Here is a 16,634-nt window from a genome sequence, read left to right as displayed (position 1 = left end):
CCAGCCTGGTCTACAAGAGCTAGTTCCAGGACAGGCTCCAAAGCCACAGAGAAACCCTGTCTCGAAAAACCAAAAAAGAAAAAAAAAAGAAAAAAGAAATGGGCAACCGGAGGGAAAGCACAGGGAGCCTGTACACAGAACAGGAACCTTGACAGCAATGTAACACACACGAGTAAAAACATTTCATCGGGAAACCAGTAAAAGATACTTTTTTAGAACAGGAATTTAGGGGCTGGAGAGATGGCTCAGATGACACCGGCTGCTCTTCCAGAGGATCCAGGGTCAATTCCCAGCACCTACATGGTGGTTCACAACTGCCTATAACTCTAGTCTCAGAATACCCAACACCCTCTTTTGGCCTCTACAGGGACTAGGCACACGTGGTACACAGACATAAAACTCACACACATAAATAAACAAATTATTATTAAATTTATAAAGGGGATTTTTCAGGTTGGGGTGGCTCAGTTGTTAGAGGACTTGCCTAGTACGCACAAAGCCCTGGGTTCAATTCCAGGCCCTGCGAATAATGGGCACCGTTGTGCTTAGGGGCTGGAAGACAAGACAATGTCTTAGGGCTACTGTCACTGTGATGACCCAAAGCAGCTTGGGCAAGAATGGGTTTATTTGGCTTGCATACCCTAAATCACAGTTCACTGAGGCAAAGTGGGAGGGAGCCTGGAGCCAAGAGCTGAAGCAGAGGCATGGAGGAGTACTGCTTACTGGCCTGCTAAACTAGCTTCCTAACACCGCTCAGGATGCAGGGATGCACCACCCGGAATGAGTGGGCCCTCCCACATGAATCACTAATTAAATTCCCTACAGGCTGCCTACAGCCAGATCCTATGGAGGCATTTTCTCAATTGAGGTTTCTTCTCAAATGACTCTCGCTTGTGTCAAGTTGACATAAAACTAGACAGCACTGCTACAAATCAAATTTAACCTCAGCCTGGGCTACACAAGACTCTGTTATATAAATAAATCCTAAGAAACCTGAAGGCTTGGTGTAGGAGGGCCGAGGTCTAAACAGTAAGACTCACAGGAACTGAAGACTGTCCACATAGGGGACATGATCGAGTAAGTACTGTTTGTGGGTGGAGTCTAGAGGAGGGTATCATTCTCTATTGCCCTCCACCTACTCCTTGGAGGCAAGGTCTCTCCTGAAGCTAGAGCTCATGTTTTCTCAGACAGAGAGCCAGGAAGCCCCAGGGATCCTTCTGTCTCAGACCCCTTGGAGTTTGGGCTATAGGATGTATGGAACACCTGGATGTTATAAAGTTGTGTTCTTTTTTTAAGATTTATTTATTTGTATACAGTGTTCTGCCTGCAGGCCAGAAGAGGGCACTAGATCTCATTATAGGTGGTTGTGAGCCACCATGTGGTTGCAGGGAATTGAACTCAGGACCTCTGGAAGAGCAGCCAATGATCTTACCATCTGAGCCATCTCTCCAGCCCCAGGAAGTGCTCTTAAAACACCAAACCATCTTCTCTCCAGCTCCATTATATAATCTCTTGAAATTAATACCCAGTCTCTATTTTAATCTTTTTGGGAAATGTGTCTAACACAATAAAGGTGAAATTCTTAGGAAAAATAAGCGTGCTCCCAGGCAAAATCCTTTCCCAGAAAGGTGGCAAATTGATTCCTTCATTCATTTGTGGTACTGGGGCTTGAACCTAAGGCCTCACATATGCTAGGCAAGTGCTCTACCACTGAACGACACCCCTAGAAACCCTGCCCCTGTCCCTAGGAGACTCTAAAGCAGCGCTGACGTCAAGCTCAGGCCATAGCTTTCACATCTGCATTTTTCCTTAGCTGACTTCGTGGTAAACATACCTTGGAAGTGCTCATTCTCTGAAGCTGGAGAAATCTCCGAAGCGACCTGGAAGACAAGAAAAGCACAGTCACCTTAGCTGAGACTCTACTCTCTCTTAGCCTCCCATTAGAACAAGGCTAAAGTGGGAACAGCATCATGGATTTGAAGCCAGGTCAGCCTGGCTTATATAAGCAAAACCCCATCTCAAAAAGACAAAAACAAAAAACCTGCTGGCATGGCTAGGGATATAGATGAGTGAGTGGTAGAACATGTGTGAGGCCCTAGGCTCAATTCCCAGTATATTTTTAAGTACTTGGAGGAGGGTTGGTGAACTAATGATTCCCTTTAAAAAGGATTGCAAGGCTCTTCAAGACATTATTTCAGTTGAGTACGGTGGCACCCACCACTTAGGAGGGCGAGGGAAGGAGAATCAGGAGCTTGAGACAAGCCTTGGCTTTATAATAGACTTGAGGTCAGCCTGGGCTACATAAGACTCTATCTCAATATTCCCCCAAAGAAGAGAGAAAGAAATACTGTTGTGTCTAGTTTAGTTTTTCTAACAACCCTGAGGTAAACACTGTTATTAACAGTAGAAAAATGAAAGTCAAGTGTCCGAAAGGAACCTCCTGCCCAAGCTCACACTGCTGTTAAAAGGTGAGGTAGGAACTCCAAAGCTTACTTTTTTTTGTTTGGTTGGTTTTGAGAAGGGTTTCTCTGTACATCCCTGGCTGTCCTGGAACTCACTCTGTAGACCAGGCTGGCCCTGAACTTACAGAGATCTCCCAAGTGCTGGAATTAAAGGAGTGGGCCACCACTGCCTGGGCAAGTTCATATTCTTTTTTTAAGATTGATTTATTTATTATGTATACAGTGTTCTGCCTGCATGTTTCCTTGCAAGCCAGAAGAGGGCACCAAATCTCAATACAGATGGCTGTGAGTCACCACGTGGTTGCTGGGAATTGCACTCAGGATCTCTGGAAAAGCAGTCAGGGCTCTTAACCTCTGAGTCATCTCTCCAGCCCTCACATTCATATAGACCGCATTTTTCTAATAAAATTATAAGTCTTTTTTTGGTGGTTGGTTGGTTGGTTGGTTATTTAAGGTAATGTTTCAATGTGTAGACTAACTAGGTAAGGTTAAACCTAATCCTCCTGCCTTAACCTTCCTAATGCCAGGATTACAGGTGTATATTACAATACAAAACAAAACATTAAGTCTCAAAACAGCTGTGGTAGAGCATGCTTGTAATATCAGCACTCAGGAGGCAGAGACAGGGGGATCATAGCAAGCGTGAGATCAGCCTGATCTATGCAGTGAATCCTAGGTTAGCGAGGGCTACACAGTAAGAATCTGTCCCCAAAATCTCAAAACAAAACAAGAGTTAAGTCTAAAAATCCTGGGCTTGGCGTAGTAGTCCCAGCACTCAGGAAGTAGGCGGGTGGATCTCTGAGTTCAAGGTCAGCCTGGTCTGTAGAGCGAGTTCCTGGACTATCAGAGCTACACAGAGAAACCTGGTCTCAAAATATAAAAATAAAAAAATAATAAAGAAGAAGAAGAAAAAAAAAAGAGAGAGAGAAATCTTACACAGAAGAGCATTCACAGAGCTCTTCTGAGTGGAACATTTAAAAACTGTATTGCTATCTAGGAACCCAAGAGGGATCATGAAAATGTTTATCTGCTGTCATCCATACTTTGGCTCCATCTGCTCTGGGTAATGTCCCCTACGCAAAAAATTATTTCACTTTCACAGTTTATGAAGTGATATGAAGAGAAAAGCCCCAGGTGGAACAAACAGGGTGAAGTGGGCAAGACAACCTTAAATCTTCCTCCAGCACACCAAAGTGAGCAACTAATTCTCTCTTCTCTCTGGGCTTGATAAAGCCAGCAGCCTGGTCTGGCTTTTTTTTTTTTGGCAAGGCTCATTGCCAAACAACAGCCTTATTGCTTAAAACTGGAGAGGGCAGCCTTTAATCCCAGCACGTGGGAGGCAGAGACAGGTGAATCTCTGTGAGTTCAAGGCCAGCCTGGTCTGCATAGAGAGTTCCAGGACAGGCTCCAAAGCTACAGAGAAACCCTGTCTTGAAAAACGAAAAACAACACAAAGAACAAAAACAGAACAAAACCCGGAGAGGGCTCTTCCACAGTAAAGACGCACAGGCCAGTCTGTGATCTACACAAAGGATGGCACCCACACCTCACAACACATCACACAGTGCTGCAGTTATTCAGTGCACTATCTACGGAAACAGATTATAAATTCCCAGAAGCCTTCAACTACCTTGTACCTTGTATTTGACTCCCCTAACATGAGGCACTGTACATAATTTACAGATCACAGAAATTCTATGATGATGTAAGCAGGCGAACAGCTGGAGATACAGATACGGAAGAATCAGAAATGTTCTTGCTTCTTTTCTGTTGCTGTGGTAAATGCCCTGGTAAAAAGTAATTTGCAATTTAGGGGAGGAGGGGCTTATTTTAGCTGACAGTTCCAGGCTACAGCCCATCACCACAGCAGCAGGAACTTCAGGGAGCAGACTGCATCATGCCACAGTCAAGAGCAGAGAGAAATGAATGTATATTGTTGGGGAATATTATTTTAAGGTGAGTTGCTTTTGTGTACGCTGCATTTGTTTAACTCTGTGAAGCTGTGATTCTTTGCCTGTCTAAAACACCTGATGGTCTAATCAAGAGCTGAATGGCCAATAGCGAGGCAGGAGCAAGGATAGGTGGAGTTGGCAGGCAGAGAGGATAAATAGAAGGAGAAATGAGGAAGAGAAGGAGCAAGAGAACAAAAAGAAGGGAACATCAGGAGCCAGTTGCCCAGTTACAGAGCAAGCCACAGAGAAAGAAGAAAGCTATACAGAAACAGAGAAAGGTAAAAGCCCAGACGCAAAAGGTAGTCCGGATAATTTAAGAAAAGCTGGCTAGAAACAACACAAGCTAAAGCTGGGCATTTATAACTAAGAATAAACCTCTGTGATTTATTTGGGAGCTGGGTGATGGGCTCCTCAAAAAGTCAAAAGAGCAAAAGATCACACAACAACATACACTCTCCTTTGCTGCTTGCTGTGTTGTTTCTGTTCTCCACTCTTACACAGTCTAAGACCTTCTACCTAGAGACTGATGTACTCACACTGGCCTAGGTCTTCCCACATTAACTGAGACATTACTACACAGATACGCCACATGCCAACCCAATGAGACAGACTGACCCCTCATTGAGACTCTCTTCCCAAGTAATTCTAGCTTGTATCAAGTTGACAGAGCTGGCCATCACAGACACAATTAAACAAGATTTTATCCTGCCTGTTTCTCCATGAGTGGGTAAATTATGTCTACTCCCCTCTTCTTTTAATAAGATGGGACACAACTGTATTCCCAGGGCTCACCAGGTAGAGTTAGAAGGATTAGGAGTTCAAGACCAGCCTCAGCTACACAGCAAATTCAAGGTTAGCCTATGCTACATTAGACTCCTACTCAAAACAATAACAACAAAACACCCAAAACAAAACGTTTTAGGGAGTCAAGAATATATCACTTATGTAAGTATAAGGCATTACTACAGAAAAAGGCTAGGTCGGACACTAAGACAGAACCTGTGCTTCAGGGGTGCGCCACCCATGTAGGACAGAGTGTCTGTCCTTCCCCCCTTCTCTTTTCAGGGCAGTTTTGCTACCTTCCTGGTGTCAGGGACTGTAGTTCTTCTGTGATGCTAAGAGACTGTTAAGCAGCCTCAGCCTCTCTCCGTTCATTTTCACCACCCTCGCCTGGGCTTCCACTTCTCACTCGTGCACTGCCTTCGCTGGACGGTGCTGGAGTACAGAACCCACAGGCACTCGTGGGCAGGCACTAAGCTCCAGAAGCACAGCACCCTCCATGCTAGTCTCCGCGCCCCACATCCATTGCCTCCTCAATTACCTTTGGGCTGTGACCAAGTTCTCTAACCAAATCAGCTCATTTGGAGAGATTTTCATCGTTAGCCATGTAAAAATACTTTCCAAGGCTTGCAAGATGGTCCAGGGAGGAATCGAGCTTACTCAATAAGCCGGATGACCTGAGTGTGACCCCCAAGCCGCCACCGTGGTAGAAGGAGAAACCCAACTCCACAAAGTTGCTCTCTGCCTCCACATTCATCCCGTGCCACCTGTGCACCCCATCTTTCTTCCCTCTCTTACACACAATAAATACAATTCAAAACTTAAAACCTTACTTTCTAAGTGGCTCGGTCTACTCACAGAAAGCTGCTAAGGATACTCTCAAAAGCACATTCTCTGCCCTGCTCATGAAGCTTCCACAAGCTCCCTTATTACAAAGTCAGAGCTGGGAGTGAGGCCCCTGCTGAGGCAGAAGACTGGAGCTACCTACTGAGATCCTATCTCAACAAACAAGTGTGTGTGAGTGTGTGTCCACCCTAGCACAGCAAACTCTATTTCCAACTTGGTCTTGACTGACATTTCTTACACCAAGACCAAAACCCAAAGTCTCAACAACATCGAGCGTGAGCCCACACTCTTCCACAATCTGTAATGTGCTCCTGGGCTCAATGTAATTTTTCCTTCCTTTTATGCTCTCAGCTTTTTATATTTTGTTTTGTTTTTTGAGACAGGGTTTCTCTATGTTTAGCCCTGGCTGTCCTAGAACTCACTCTGTAGACCAGGCTGGCCCTGAACCCACAAGAGATACAACTGCAAAGGCATGCACCAACAAGTCTGGCACTAGGGTCTACCTTCACTAACATCTCTCCTTATGCCTCTCTTGTCTTGCTCTCTCTGAAATGGAATATATATATCATAAGGGTTAAATTTGGAAATATACATAAAAAATGGTTTTTAGAGGCTGGAGAGATGGCTCAGTGGTTAAGAGCACTAACTGCTTTTATCTGGGTTATATTCTTAGCGCCCACAGGGCAGCTCACAACTGTCTCTAACTCCAGTTCCAGGGGACCTGACACCCATGACAAACACCAATGCACAGAAAACAGAAATAAATAAATTTTTAAAATTTAAAAGCTATAGTTATTAAGTTTTAAAACATTACAGTATAATATTTTATAACAAGTAAAAAAATAACAGCATTGTTTTAAATTTAATGTAATTAGCCTACTTTTGCTTAAAATGCCCTCTCTGTAGAAAACGAAACCCTAGCATGGATGACCAATTGCATACTACTTTTCCCATTGTATCTGTTTTCTTTGTTAAGTTAAAGTACACAGACAAAGGTGTGGCGCAAAAACTACTCTGACCAAGTATCTGACTCGAAGAGGAGAAAAAGAAGCAGAGTGAACTTGTAGGTGTGACCTGTCTACACAGCAGGGATGACAAAACCCAAGATGCCCACAGGGGATACGCGGTTAAAAACTGTGGCTTTCGGAGTACCGGAGAAAGGCTCCAAAGAATGAGGGAGGTCAAACAAGTAGCAGGTAACTTGCAGCATCTGTAAGAGATGACAGAGACCTGCCTCCATTTGTCAACGCTGCTTATCAAAAACAAGCTATGTCAACACGCACGCACAGCGTCACTGATCAGGACACGACCTAAACTTGTCCAAGGGACACAGTGGCCTCTTGGATTCCTTCCTTCACGGAAACTTCAATTCTTGAACTTATTAAAGGAATGTAGCCTTGCTGGATACAGTACAGTCTTTTAGATGTCCGTGCCAAAAATTGCAGTAAACAGTTGCACAAAACGGGGTCCTGGGGCTCCCTGCAATCGGGGCTCACAACCCCGCTCTCATGCAAACTTCTGAAAAAGCTTGAGGCCAAGACTACCGGCGCTCGTGGCTCCAAGCTCACAGCCCGCTCTCCCAGGGAACTGCGGACCCCAGGACGGCACGGGCGTGGCCGAGTCGAGGCGCCCACCGAGGCAGAGGGGAGTCGGGGACTCCGGCTCCAAGCCCTGCTCGGCCTACCCGGCTCCACAGCGCCCCCCGCCGCCCTCCCGCGCCACTCACCGACTCCATCGCAATCGCCCGCCAGTTCCTCAGCTTAGAAAACTCCCTTGCAGCAGACCCCGCCCCATATCCGGTGCCTCACGCCACTTCCGCCTACGTCACGACACCTCAGCCCCGGGGCGGAAGGCGGGGAACCCACCCTTCCGGCAGTGGCTGAGCCTGGCTTGGGTAACCTCCCTTCCCCAGGTCCTCTAGGACCTTTAGAGCTGGCTGACGGCGAGGGTCATGGGACGGAGGCGCTTGTATTTAAAATGTTCTTTTTTTATTTGTCGTTTAAAAACAAACTTTGAAGAAGCAAAATCCAAAACTTGCCCTTTGCCTCTCGCAACAGAAATTATGTACAGTTCAGAATGATCGCTGATACAAAACATGCCAAGGACAGGGGCGCTGGGGGTGGAGGAAGAGAGAGCGCTTTAAAAAAGGGAGCCATTTCATTCGTTGTTACGAAGGACCAACCTTGCTGTACAGGATACACACAACACAAAATAAAGTTCTTCACGGGTTTCACACTTGTCAGCGATTTATTTTTAAAAAGGGGGAGGGTCCTGGAGGTGAGGGTAGAAGGTAAAGGGGGAAACTGAAAATTGAGTATGTGCAAGTGTAAACCAACCCAAAATACAAACACGGGGGTGGGATTCTGATGCGATTATACAGGCGGGGTACTTAAAAAAAAAAAAAAAACACAAAACAAAAAACCCAACAACCAAAATTCCAACCTTGTAGCGTGGGTCTGAGTTATAGTTTATATAAAAATTAAAAACTGTATAAGGTTTCTTCACTAAATTCTACAGGACTATCGGATACCTAGCATATGCTTACAAAGTCTGCCCCTTCTCCTTCCGCAGTTCTAGGGCCCAAGCCCCAACCAGAGCCTGACTCACAGGAGACAGTCTCCCCCACCTAGTGCTTAGACCTTTCAGAGCTGTGGCTTTGGGGACAGCAGCCCAGACTTCCCACTGTCTGATGTAATTACAATGGTTTCTGTGGGAGTATGTGGGGGGAGTTGTTATTCTCTTAAACATTGCAGCTTGAAACAGTTGAGGAAGCAGCTTCAAAAAAAAAAAAAAAAAAAAAGCCAGAAAAAAAAATCTCCCTACCCCCATCGATCCACAATCCCCCAAATTTAAAACAAAACAAAACCCTAAAAATCACAACAGCAACCGTGCTACCCACTCCAGCAGGCCTGCCCATTTGCCACCATCAAGCCCATCTCTACAATCCAGATATCTGATTCTTGAAAATATTAATTACAAAATGCCCTTTGCCCACAGCCCCCAGGAGAGAACTGCAAATAAGCTTCGTTTTCATCCCCATGGTTCCTACCAGAGAGGGGTCTGAGGCCTCACACACCCTCTACCCTACCACCACCCCCAGGAAGAGGTTCAACTGCAGCACAAGCTTGGGCAGAAAGAGGAAGGAAAAAGGAAGATAAGGGAACCCAGCACCCTCTGGCTCCCCCTGGGGCCAGCTTACTTTTGTGCGTTACAACATAGTCCAACTATACAACTGGGGTGAGGATCACCCAGCTTCTCTCTATACCCCCACCTTACAGCAGTCACAGCCAGGGGGTGGGAAAAGGGGGGTGAGGAAAGGGCGGTAGGTTGGGTAGTGGAGGGGGCCCCCCCACAAGGGGAGCTCCATATGTCCGCCCCACACCCCCCTACCATTTATAAACTGGTTTTGTAAAAAGAAAATAGATATATTTATATAGAATATATAAAGCACAAAAATTAGTAGTTTTACATTTGCTCTCCCCGGGGGTTGGGGGAGAGGGGAGGGTTCTCACCTCCAGCCGGCTCCCCCATGCCCCACAAGACTATGTACAACCCCATGTATAAATAGATAAATACCCCCCACCCTCCCCGCGCTGACACTAAGCTCCCCACCCCCACATCACCACCCATTCCCACCAGACCAGCAGCAGTTTGGTGACTGAGGGAAAGTGAGAGCTCTGGGCCACACCCTGCCTCACTGGGTATGGGCATGCCACACGGGATAGCCCTCACCCTACCCCCACACCCCATCCAGGGGCTGGAGGGCAAATGGGCTCAGGATGAGGCTGGGAAAACAGGAGAGAGAGAGTTCCTGGTCCTAGGTTTAGCACACCCTTCCTGCCTCCATGTCCAGATGGAGAAGGAAGTTCTAGAGCAACTAGGGACCAGTCATCCCCAATCTTCATCACCATTTGCCTCAACCACCATCCCATGCCCATAATTAAAAACAAAGATGGATTTTTGTTGTTGTTATTGTTGTTGTTTTCCTCCTCCTACCCCCCTTCCACCCACTAGAAGAGGGCAGTGAGGTGGGGGAGAGAGTTGGGGCAGTAGGGGGCTTGGAGAGGGTCTCACATTTCAAAACAGCAAAAAATCCAACACTTAAATGAGGTAGGTGTGGGTGCGGGGTCTCCTTGCCCGGCTTGCCCAGCTTGCCCTCCTGGGCACCTGGATGCCTCTTTCCCATCATGTTGCATTTGTCAGAGTGGAAAACAAGGAAACACAACCCATAGAGAGACAGAAACACAGAGGAAAAGAGGGAGACAGAGACAGATAGAGAGGAAGGGGATGGGGGTGAGGGTAGGGGCAGGACCCGGCAGGCAGGGCCAGGTGTAGGACCCGGCCTTTGGGATTGTCAAGCTTTAGTCAAGTCTCTTTGCAGCCTTGAGTTGGGCCAGAGAGGTCGGCAGAGGCAGCAGGGCTGTGAGACCCAGCCACACATCCTCCTCCCTCTCTGCTGCCTCCCAGACACTTCTGGGTAGTTCCCGGCCCATATCCCCCTCAAACCTGAGATGCCCAGTGGCTGCTTCTGTCTGTCCCCTCCTGGAGCTGGGGGCAGAGATGCCAGCCTAAGGGCTGGTGGCAGGGAAGAAGGTTGTCCCTGGTACCCAGGGTAGGCTTGGCCTAGGGCCCTCTGCCCCAGCCTCCTGCTCCAGGGGCTCCGGTCGGCCGGCAGCCCCAGCCCTGGGTCCTAGCTCTGGCTGCTACCGCTCTGACCCCTCATTCCTTTCAGGGAAGAGGCGGGTGGTGGGGGGAATTCCCCTGCCTGGTAGCCTCAAAGCTTCTTAGTTCATCCATTTCCGACAGTTCCAGGCTCCACAGTGACAGGGGATCTTGTGCTGATCATCCTCAAAATCAAACTGATAGTCATAGGTCAGCTGGGAAGAAAAGACACACAGAATCAAGGTGAGGAAGGGGGTAAAGGACCAAGATGCTATCTGAGGGCAGTAGCCTTGAACTCCAACTCTTAGGCAGTGGCAGAGGAGAAAAGGGACTGCTTTGTCACCCACTCAGGAAGCTTCGTCTCACCTCCTCTCCTTTGGGGATTCGCCGGCTGGAGATGATGATGATTTTGTCCTCCTTGTCAAATGTCACAACTTCTGCTACACAGTTAGGGGCACAGGAGTGGTTAATGTACCTAGACGGCAAGATGGAGTCAGTGTCAGCGAGGCCGGGCAACCAGAAACACCCAGGAAGTGGCCATTAGAAGACACAGAAGCCGGAAGCACTCACCTGGCAGGGCCTCCAGTCAATGTAGCATCAATCACGTGTTCATTGTTTATCCGGAACATGTAGATGCCTCGATTCTAGACAGGCAGAAGTTGTGGAAGAAATAAGAACTTTAGGAAATTCCTCCTGCCTTCTCCCTCCCTGCAGGTTTCCAACTACGTCCTGGATCCCAACCTGCCCCGTGCTCCTTGGCAGAGGGTGGACTCCACCATTCCGCTCCTCGGCCACCCTGCAGTACCTGCTCCTCATAGATTTTCTCCCGCCGATTGGCCACCTCGTTGCGAATGATGGTACCAATGTACTCGATGACCATCGTGTGCTTTTCTAGGTCCTTGGCTGCATAGAGCCCTAGGCCCTGGATACGGGAGCGAGCCAGATAAACATTGTTCTTCCACTCAGTGCGCAGGCGCCGGTATTGAGATGACTTGGAGTGCACAAACTGCTTGCTGTATGGGGTGTTGGTCTCGCCTGTGAAGGTGCTCTGATATGCCTTAGACATGCTGGTGCTGTTCAAGGTATGGGGCCTGGGAGGTGATACAGTCCATGACAAGACAGACCAAGCATACACTGCCCGCCACCTCCCTGGGATATGTGCTATCAGCAAGTACTACGAGTGCTTGGTGCCTTGAGAATGGAGTGGAAGGACCCAGGTGTCAGCTTGAAAGAGGCAGTAACTAGCCACTGGGATCCTTCCGGACACCCTGGGTTGCAGACTGCCCACGGTAGGGAGTAGGTATAGAGAGGGAAGAGGCACAATTCCCCTACACTGAGCCTGCTCTCTCACTTCACACTTCCTACCACCCCCTGGCCAAACCATACTCAAGGCCATACTCTTGGAGGTCATCCCCAAGTAGCCCAGGCCCAGAATTTAAGCTGATGGTTTGTTCAGTCATCTGAGTCCTATTTCCTGCATATGCTGTACACCCTGAAAACGGGGGCCACCTGTACTACAGTGGCTGTGTCTGGTTTTTAAATGGCTATGAAGTCACAGCCTGATGGTATCCTTGCCTTTCTTCAGACTGTCCTGCTCGGCAGCACAGCTCTGGCTGGGCTCTGTGCAGATGGCTCAGTGCAGGGGAAGGACTGCTGCCTGGTGGTAGCTTCCACCCTCCGGCACCAGCCAAAGTCTTGCCCGGAGCAGTGGTTTTCAAACATCTGTGGTGCTTTTCTGTTTTATTTAGCAGAATTTCTTTTTTTCAGCAAAATGTTGATTGCAACACCAATCCATAGGTGAAATTGGAATTCCTCTGGCTAATGCAATCCGAGGAAGGTGAAGTTACACACAGAAAGGCAAGTCTGCCCCTGGCTTCTGTGTTCTGGGGATTTGGATCTGGACACATGGACTTACAGAGTTTGAAAACCACTGCGGGAGAGCATCAAGGACTAGGGCTAACTAGGGTAGAATGTTCAACGTTCTATGACAGCCTTCGAGCCACCAACGGCCTTCATGGAAAGACCTGATACCAGCCATGGTTTCTGCCTCCCTCTACCCAAGGACCATGGTTGGGCTCCTGTGGTACACAGAAAGACCAGAAACCCACAAGTTAAAAGAGGAGGGTCTAGTCCCAGCTGTGTGACCTTTATCTAGTCACGCAGTCTTTCTGGGCCTCAGTTTTCTCAGCTATAAAATGGGGATCATACCACCTGCCCTACCTACCTCATAAGGTTGTTGTGAGGATCAAATGAGATAATGGATGTGAAAACGCTTTGAAAAAAAAAGTATAAAGTGCTATACAAATGTAAGGTCGTATTACTTTTCTATAATACTTCTAATTATTTTTAACCAACTCAGCTTTGGAGAGGGATGGTGACCCTAGCACTCATGGGGTGTCTGAGGTTTGGGAGTATCACCGGCCCCTCTGGAAACAAGACCAAAGAAGGAAGAAGTGACCAGCTCCCATGCATATCTCGCCATTGTCTAACAAGAACCTCCCCAGCAGCCATTCCCAGGGTACCCGGAGCACTCTGTCCTGCATCCCTGGCCAACCCAGGACACCTGAGCTGGCGAGGAAGAGGAAAGGGACACCCCAGTGCCATCTGTGTACCTCTACCCAGGTCTATGGGTGACTGATCTGCACCTCAAACCCCCACAATGTGGCCAGACAGTCCTGCCCACACCCACAGCTACAGCCCACGGCCCCGGTTGCACAAGCTCACCGTTTGTAGTGTGTGAGGATTTTAGGTTCTGATCTGGCACAGCCGGTGGGGTTGATCATAAGTGGCAGTTCCATCAGGGGGTGGCGCCCATAGCGGAATAAATAGTTCTGACAGTTCTCCACCCCAGGTAGCTGTGGGCACAGAAAGCTGTCTTAGCTTCTGAGGCAGAACCAGGATTCCCAGTGCCCACCTCGCTGCTGCTCCTCACCACTTGCTTACCGATTCAGCTATGCGGAGCACGGCATGCACGGTCAGCCCAAAGAGCTCTTCGCCTTTCAGGTACTCAGGGAAGAGCCTCAGCATGTCGGCTTCTTTTCTCATGGCGGCCACAGGTTCAATGATGCGATTCCATACAGCTAGGAGTGAGACAGACAGCACTCTAGAGTAACGTTTGCTTACTAATCTCCAACCCCACCCCATTCCTGAGCACTACTTTCCAACGTGTGACTGTCACCTCCCTGTGACTCTTCAGGACCCACTCCTGGTCTCCTAGTCCCAGAAGCTTCAATTCTGGAGAGGAATGACAAACATAGATCCCAGAGACCCAGCAGAAGTCACAGCTCCTACTGAATGAACATACACGCTTTGGAGCTGGGAAAATTATGTTTAAGTTTGAGTAATGGCTATGGGACTTAAGCTAAATACCCAGGTCTCCTCACTGTATGTCTACATTACATAATAATGACAATGCTCACCTTCTAGGGTTACATGGACAACACAACCTATATGATTACCCTACTCGTGCATAGTACATGCTCAATAAAACATATTTCCTGCTGCTTTATCATCAACACAGAAACAAAGATAAAACGGAATAGCCTCAGCAGTTCAGATCAATAGCTGCTCTTCCAGAGGAGCCAGGTTTGGCTCCCAGCACCCATAAGCCTACTCACAACCGTTTTTAACTCTAGTCTTGGAGAATCCAACACACTCTCTTCTGGCCTCCATGGGCCCTAAATGTGCGAGACACACAGACATACATGCAAGCAAATCACCCATACACACAAAAATTAAAATAGAAAAAAATTTTTTATGTGTGGTAGGGTGGGGTTATACCTCAATGGTAGAAGTTTGCCTACCATGTCCAGTCCTGGGTTCTATCCCCAGTACCACAGAAACAAAACTCTAAAAAAATTTAACATATGGACAAAAAGAGGGAATTTAGAACTGTGTGTAACAGATAGCAGGATCTCAAAACATCACCATTCAACTGGGTGGTAGCTGTACAGGCCTCTAATCTCAGCATTTGGGAGACACAGACAGTTGGGCCTTTGAGTTCAAGGACAGCCTGGTCTGCAAGCAGAGTTTCAGGATAGTCAGGGCTACAGAGAGAAACACTGTCTCAAAAAAAACAAAACAAAAAAACCCCACATAAAAACTTCATCATTTAATCTGCCAAGGTTAGGGAAAAAAGCTAAACATGAAACTTGTTCTTTCTTTCTTTTGAGAAAAGGTCTCCTGTAGCCCAGGCTAGCTTCCAGTTCACTACATAGCAAAGGATGTGCCCTTGAACTCAGGATCTTCCTGCCTTAATCTTCCAAGTATTGTTATTATAGGGGTAAGGCACCACGGAAGTATTTTCAATTGCAAAGGTATTTAAAGTGTTTGAGTACAGTTGAACCCCATTATTTTCAGGTTTTCAAGACATCTTGCCATGTGAGGTAGGTGCAGGGCACTACATAAAAGCCGTGCAGCTTCTTGACTCTGTAAACTGACTTCTGAAAAAAACCTGCCCAATCCCATTTCGCGCTCACCTTGGGGAGAGGCATCAGTGAAGACCAGGTCCTCTAAACCCTGCTCAATGACTTTGATCACAAACTCAGGCCGTCCATTATTCTCATTGATGGAGCAGCGGTAGCAGCAGCGGCGATTGTTGGTACGAAGACTCCAGTAGATGCGAGTGGCCTCATAGCCCACAGGATAGAGGGCAGTGGCACTGTGGAAGTCAGCCATTTGGTGTGGGAGCAGCTGTCCAATGGCATGGAACACAAGACCTCCTACACGGAACATATGTAGTCGTTCTCCCCGCTGGATGATGCTGGCGATCTGCTTCACCTCATCTCGTTCAATGTAGACCCTCCGGAAGACAGCAAAGGAGCTCAATTCCTGCTCACAAGGCCCCTTGATCTTGTGCATCGGACACAGCATGGTCTTGTCCTTGAAGAACATGCACTTAGCACGGATGGCACAGGCAAAATGGTAGACACTGGGGCAACGCATGCGGTTGCAGCTGCTAGTGGCACCAGTTCGCTGGCACAAGGAGCACTTGGTTAGCAATCCTCGGTGCAGGGCAACTTCCACATTCATCAGCGCCCCACCCTGGGTTTCATACACCTCCGTGGACCACAAGGCACAGTTGAGGTGTACCCAGAGGTCCAGGTCAAGGTTGAGCAGGCGGGCAGGCCCATCGGTGGCACCATCTCCCTCTTCATGACAGAAGCAGCAACGCCGCATGTCTCGAGGCACCTTGTTTGGTCTCAAGGCTGTACCAAGCTGTTCCATAAACTCTGCCACCTCCCGTTCGTCCTCTTGTCTCCCACTGCCCTTCTGGATGGTCAGCAGTAGTCGCAGCCGCTTCCAGCGTACCCCCTTCCACTTTTTGAGGCGAGGGGGACGGGAATCTTCGCTCTCTTCGGGGGGCCGGGCTCGAGGTTTGGGCCGGGCAGATTCAGGGGATGAAGCCAGTGGTAGAGGTGAAGGGATTGGGGGCTCAACAGAGGGTTCAGCCTGAAGTTCAACCAGGGGCTCAGCAGGGGGGCTGGCAGGAGAGGGTGCCAAAGGGGACGGAGGTGGGGAAGGTTCCTCGGGAGGAGGGGCCGAGAGCTGCCTCACGTCCAGGTTGGAGACATTGTAGGTGTAGCTGTGCTGGGTGGACGGCTCTGGGGCAGGACTCTCCTACGGGAGGGCACCCTGGGTGATTAGTGCCAGTTCTTCAGCTAACTAACCACTCCCTCCTCTCAACCAGACTCCAATCCCTCAAAAGCAATTGTTTCTTTGCCCTGGGAGAACCTTCTTCTTCTTTTTTTTTTTTTTTTTTAATTTATTTATTATGTATACAATATTCTGTCTGTGTGTATGTCTGCAGGCCAGAGGAGGGCACCAGACCTCATTACAGATGGTTGTGAGCCACCATGTGGTTGCTGGGAATTGAACTCAGGACCTTTGGAAGAGCAGGCAATGCTCTTAACCACTGAGCCATCTCTCCAGC

At 48.2% G+C, this 16,634-nt stretch overlaps 2 protein-coding genes across 14 annotated transcripts in view; both read right to left on the bottom strand.

The window, feature by feature from the left end:
- The window catches only part of Prkag1 (protein kinase AMP-activated non-catalytic subunit gamma 1), an 18,308-nt gene extending 10,453 nt beyond the window's left edge, over positions 1 to 7,855 (bottom strand). The window contains exons 1-2 of the mRNA XM_005353945.2: positions 7,767 to 7,855; positions 1,835 to 1,880 (exon numbers count right to left, since the gene is read on the bottom strand). Coding sequence (XP_005354002.1) covers positions 1,835 to 1,880; positions 7,767 to 7,775 — 55 coding nt within the window. The 5' untranslated portion in view covers positions 7,776 to 7,855. The remainder of the gene's footprint in view (positions 1 to 1,834; positions 1,881 to 7,766) is intronic.
- A 154-nt stretch (positions 7,856 to 8,009) lies between these two features.
- Positions 8,010 to 16,634, bottom strand: part of Kmt2d (lysine methyltransferase 2D) — a 40,051-nt gene continuing 31,426 nt past the window's right edge. For 12 of the 13 annotated variants that reach the window (XM_005353941.3, XM_026782492.1, XM_026782493.1 and 9 more), the window contains 7 exons: positions 15,181 to 16,321; positions 13,646 to 13,782; positions 13,427 to 13,557; positions 11,508 to 11,793; positions 11,273 to 11,346; positions 11,069 to 11,177; positions 8,010 to 10,917 (listed from right to left, as the gene is read on the bottom strand). In XM_005353941.3, coding sequence (XP_005353998.1) covers positions 10,825 to 10,917; positions 11,069 to 11,177; positions 11,273 to 11,346; positions 11,508 to 11,793; positions 13,427 to 13,557; positions 13,646 to 13,782; positions 15,181 to 16,321 — 1,971 coding nt within the window. In that variant the 3' untranslated portion in view covers positions 8,010 to 10,824. The other variant, XM_026782494.1, reaches the window with a different exon arrangement.

This window comes from Microtus ochrogaster, chromosome 15 (genome assembly GCF_000317375.1).
Source record: "Microtus ochrogaster isolate Prairie Vole_2 chromosome 15, MicOch1.0, whole genome shotgun sequence".
In the NCBI taxonomy this organism is placed as follows: Eukaryota; Metazoa; Chordata; class Mammalia; order Rodentia; family Cricetidae; genus Microtus; species Microtus ochrogaster.
The sequence above is the reverse complement of the archived record's forward strand: the minus strand, read 5'-3'. Positions and strand labels throughout refer to the sequence as shown.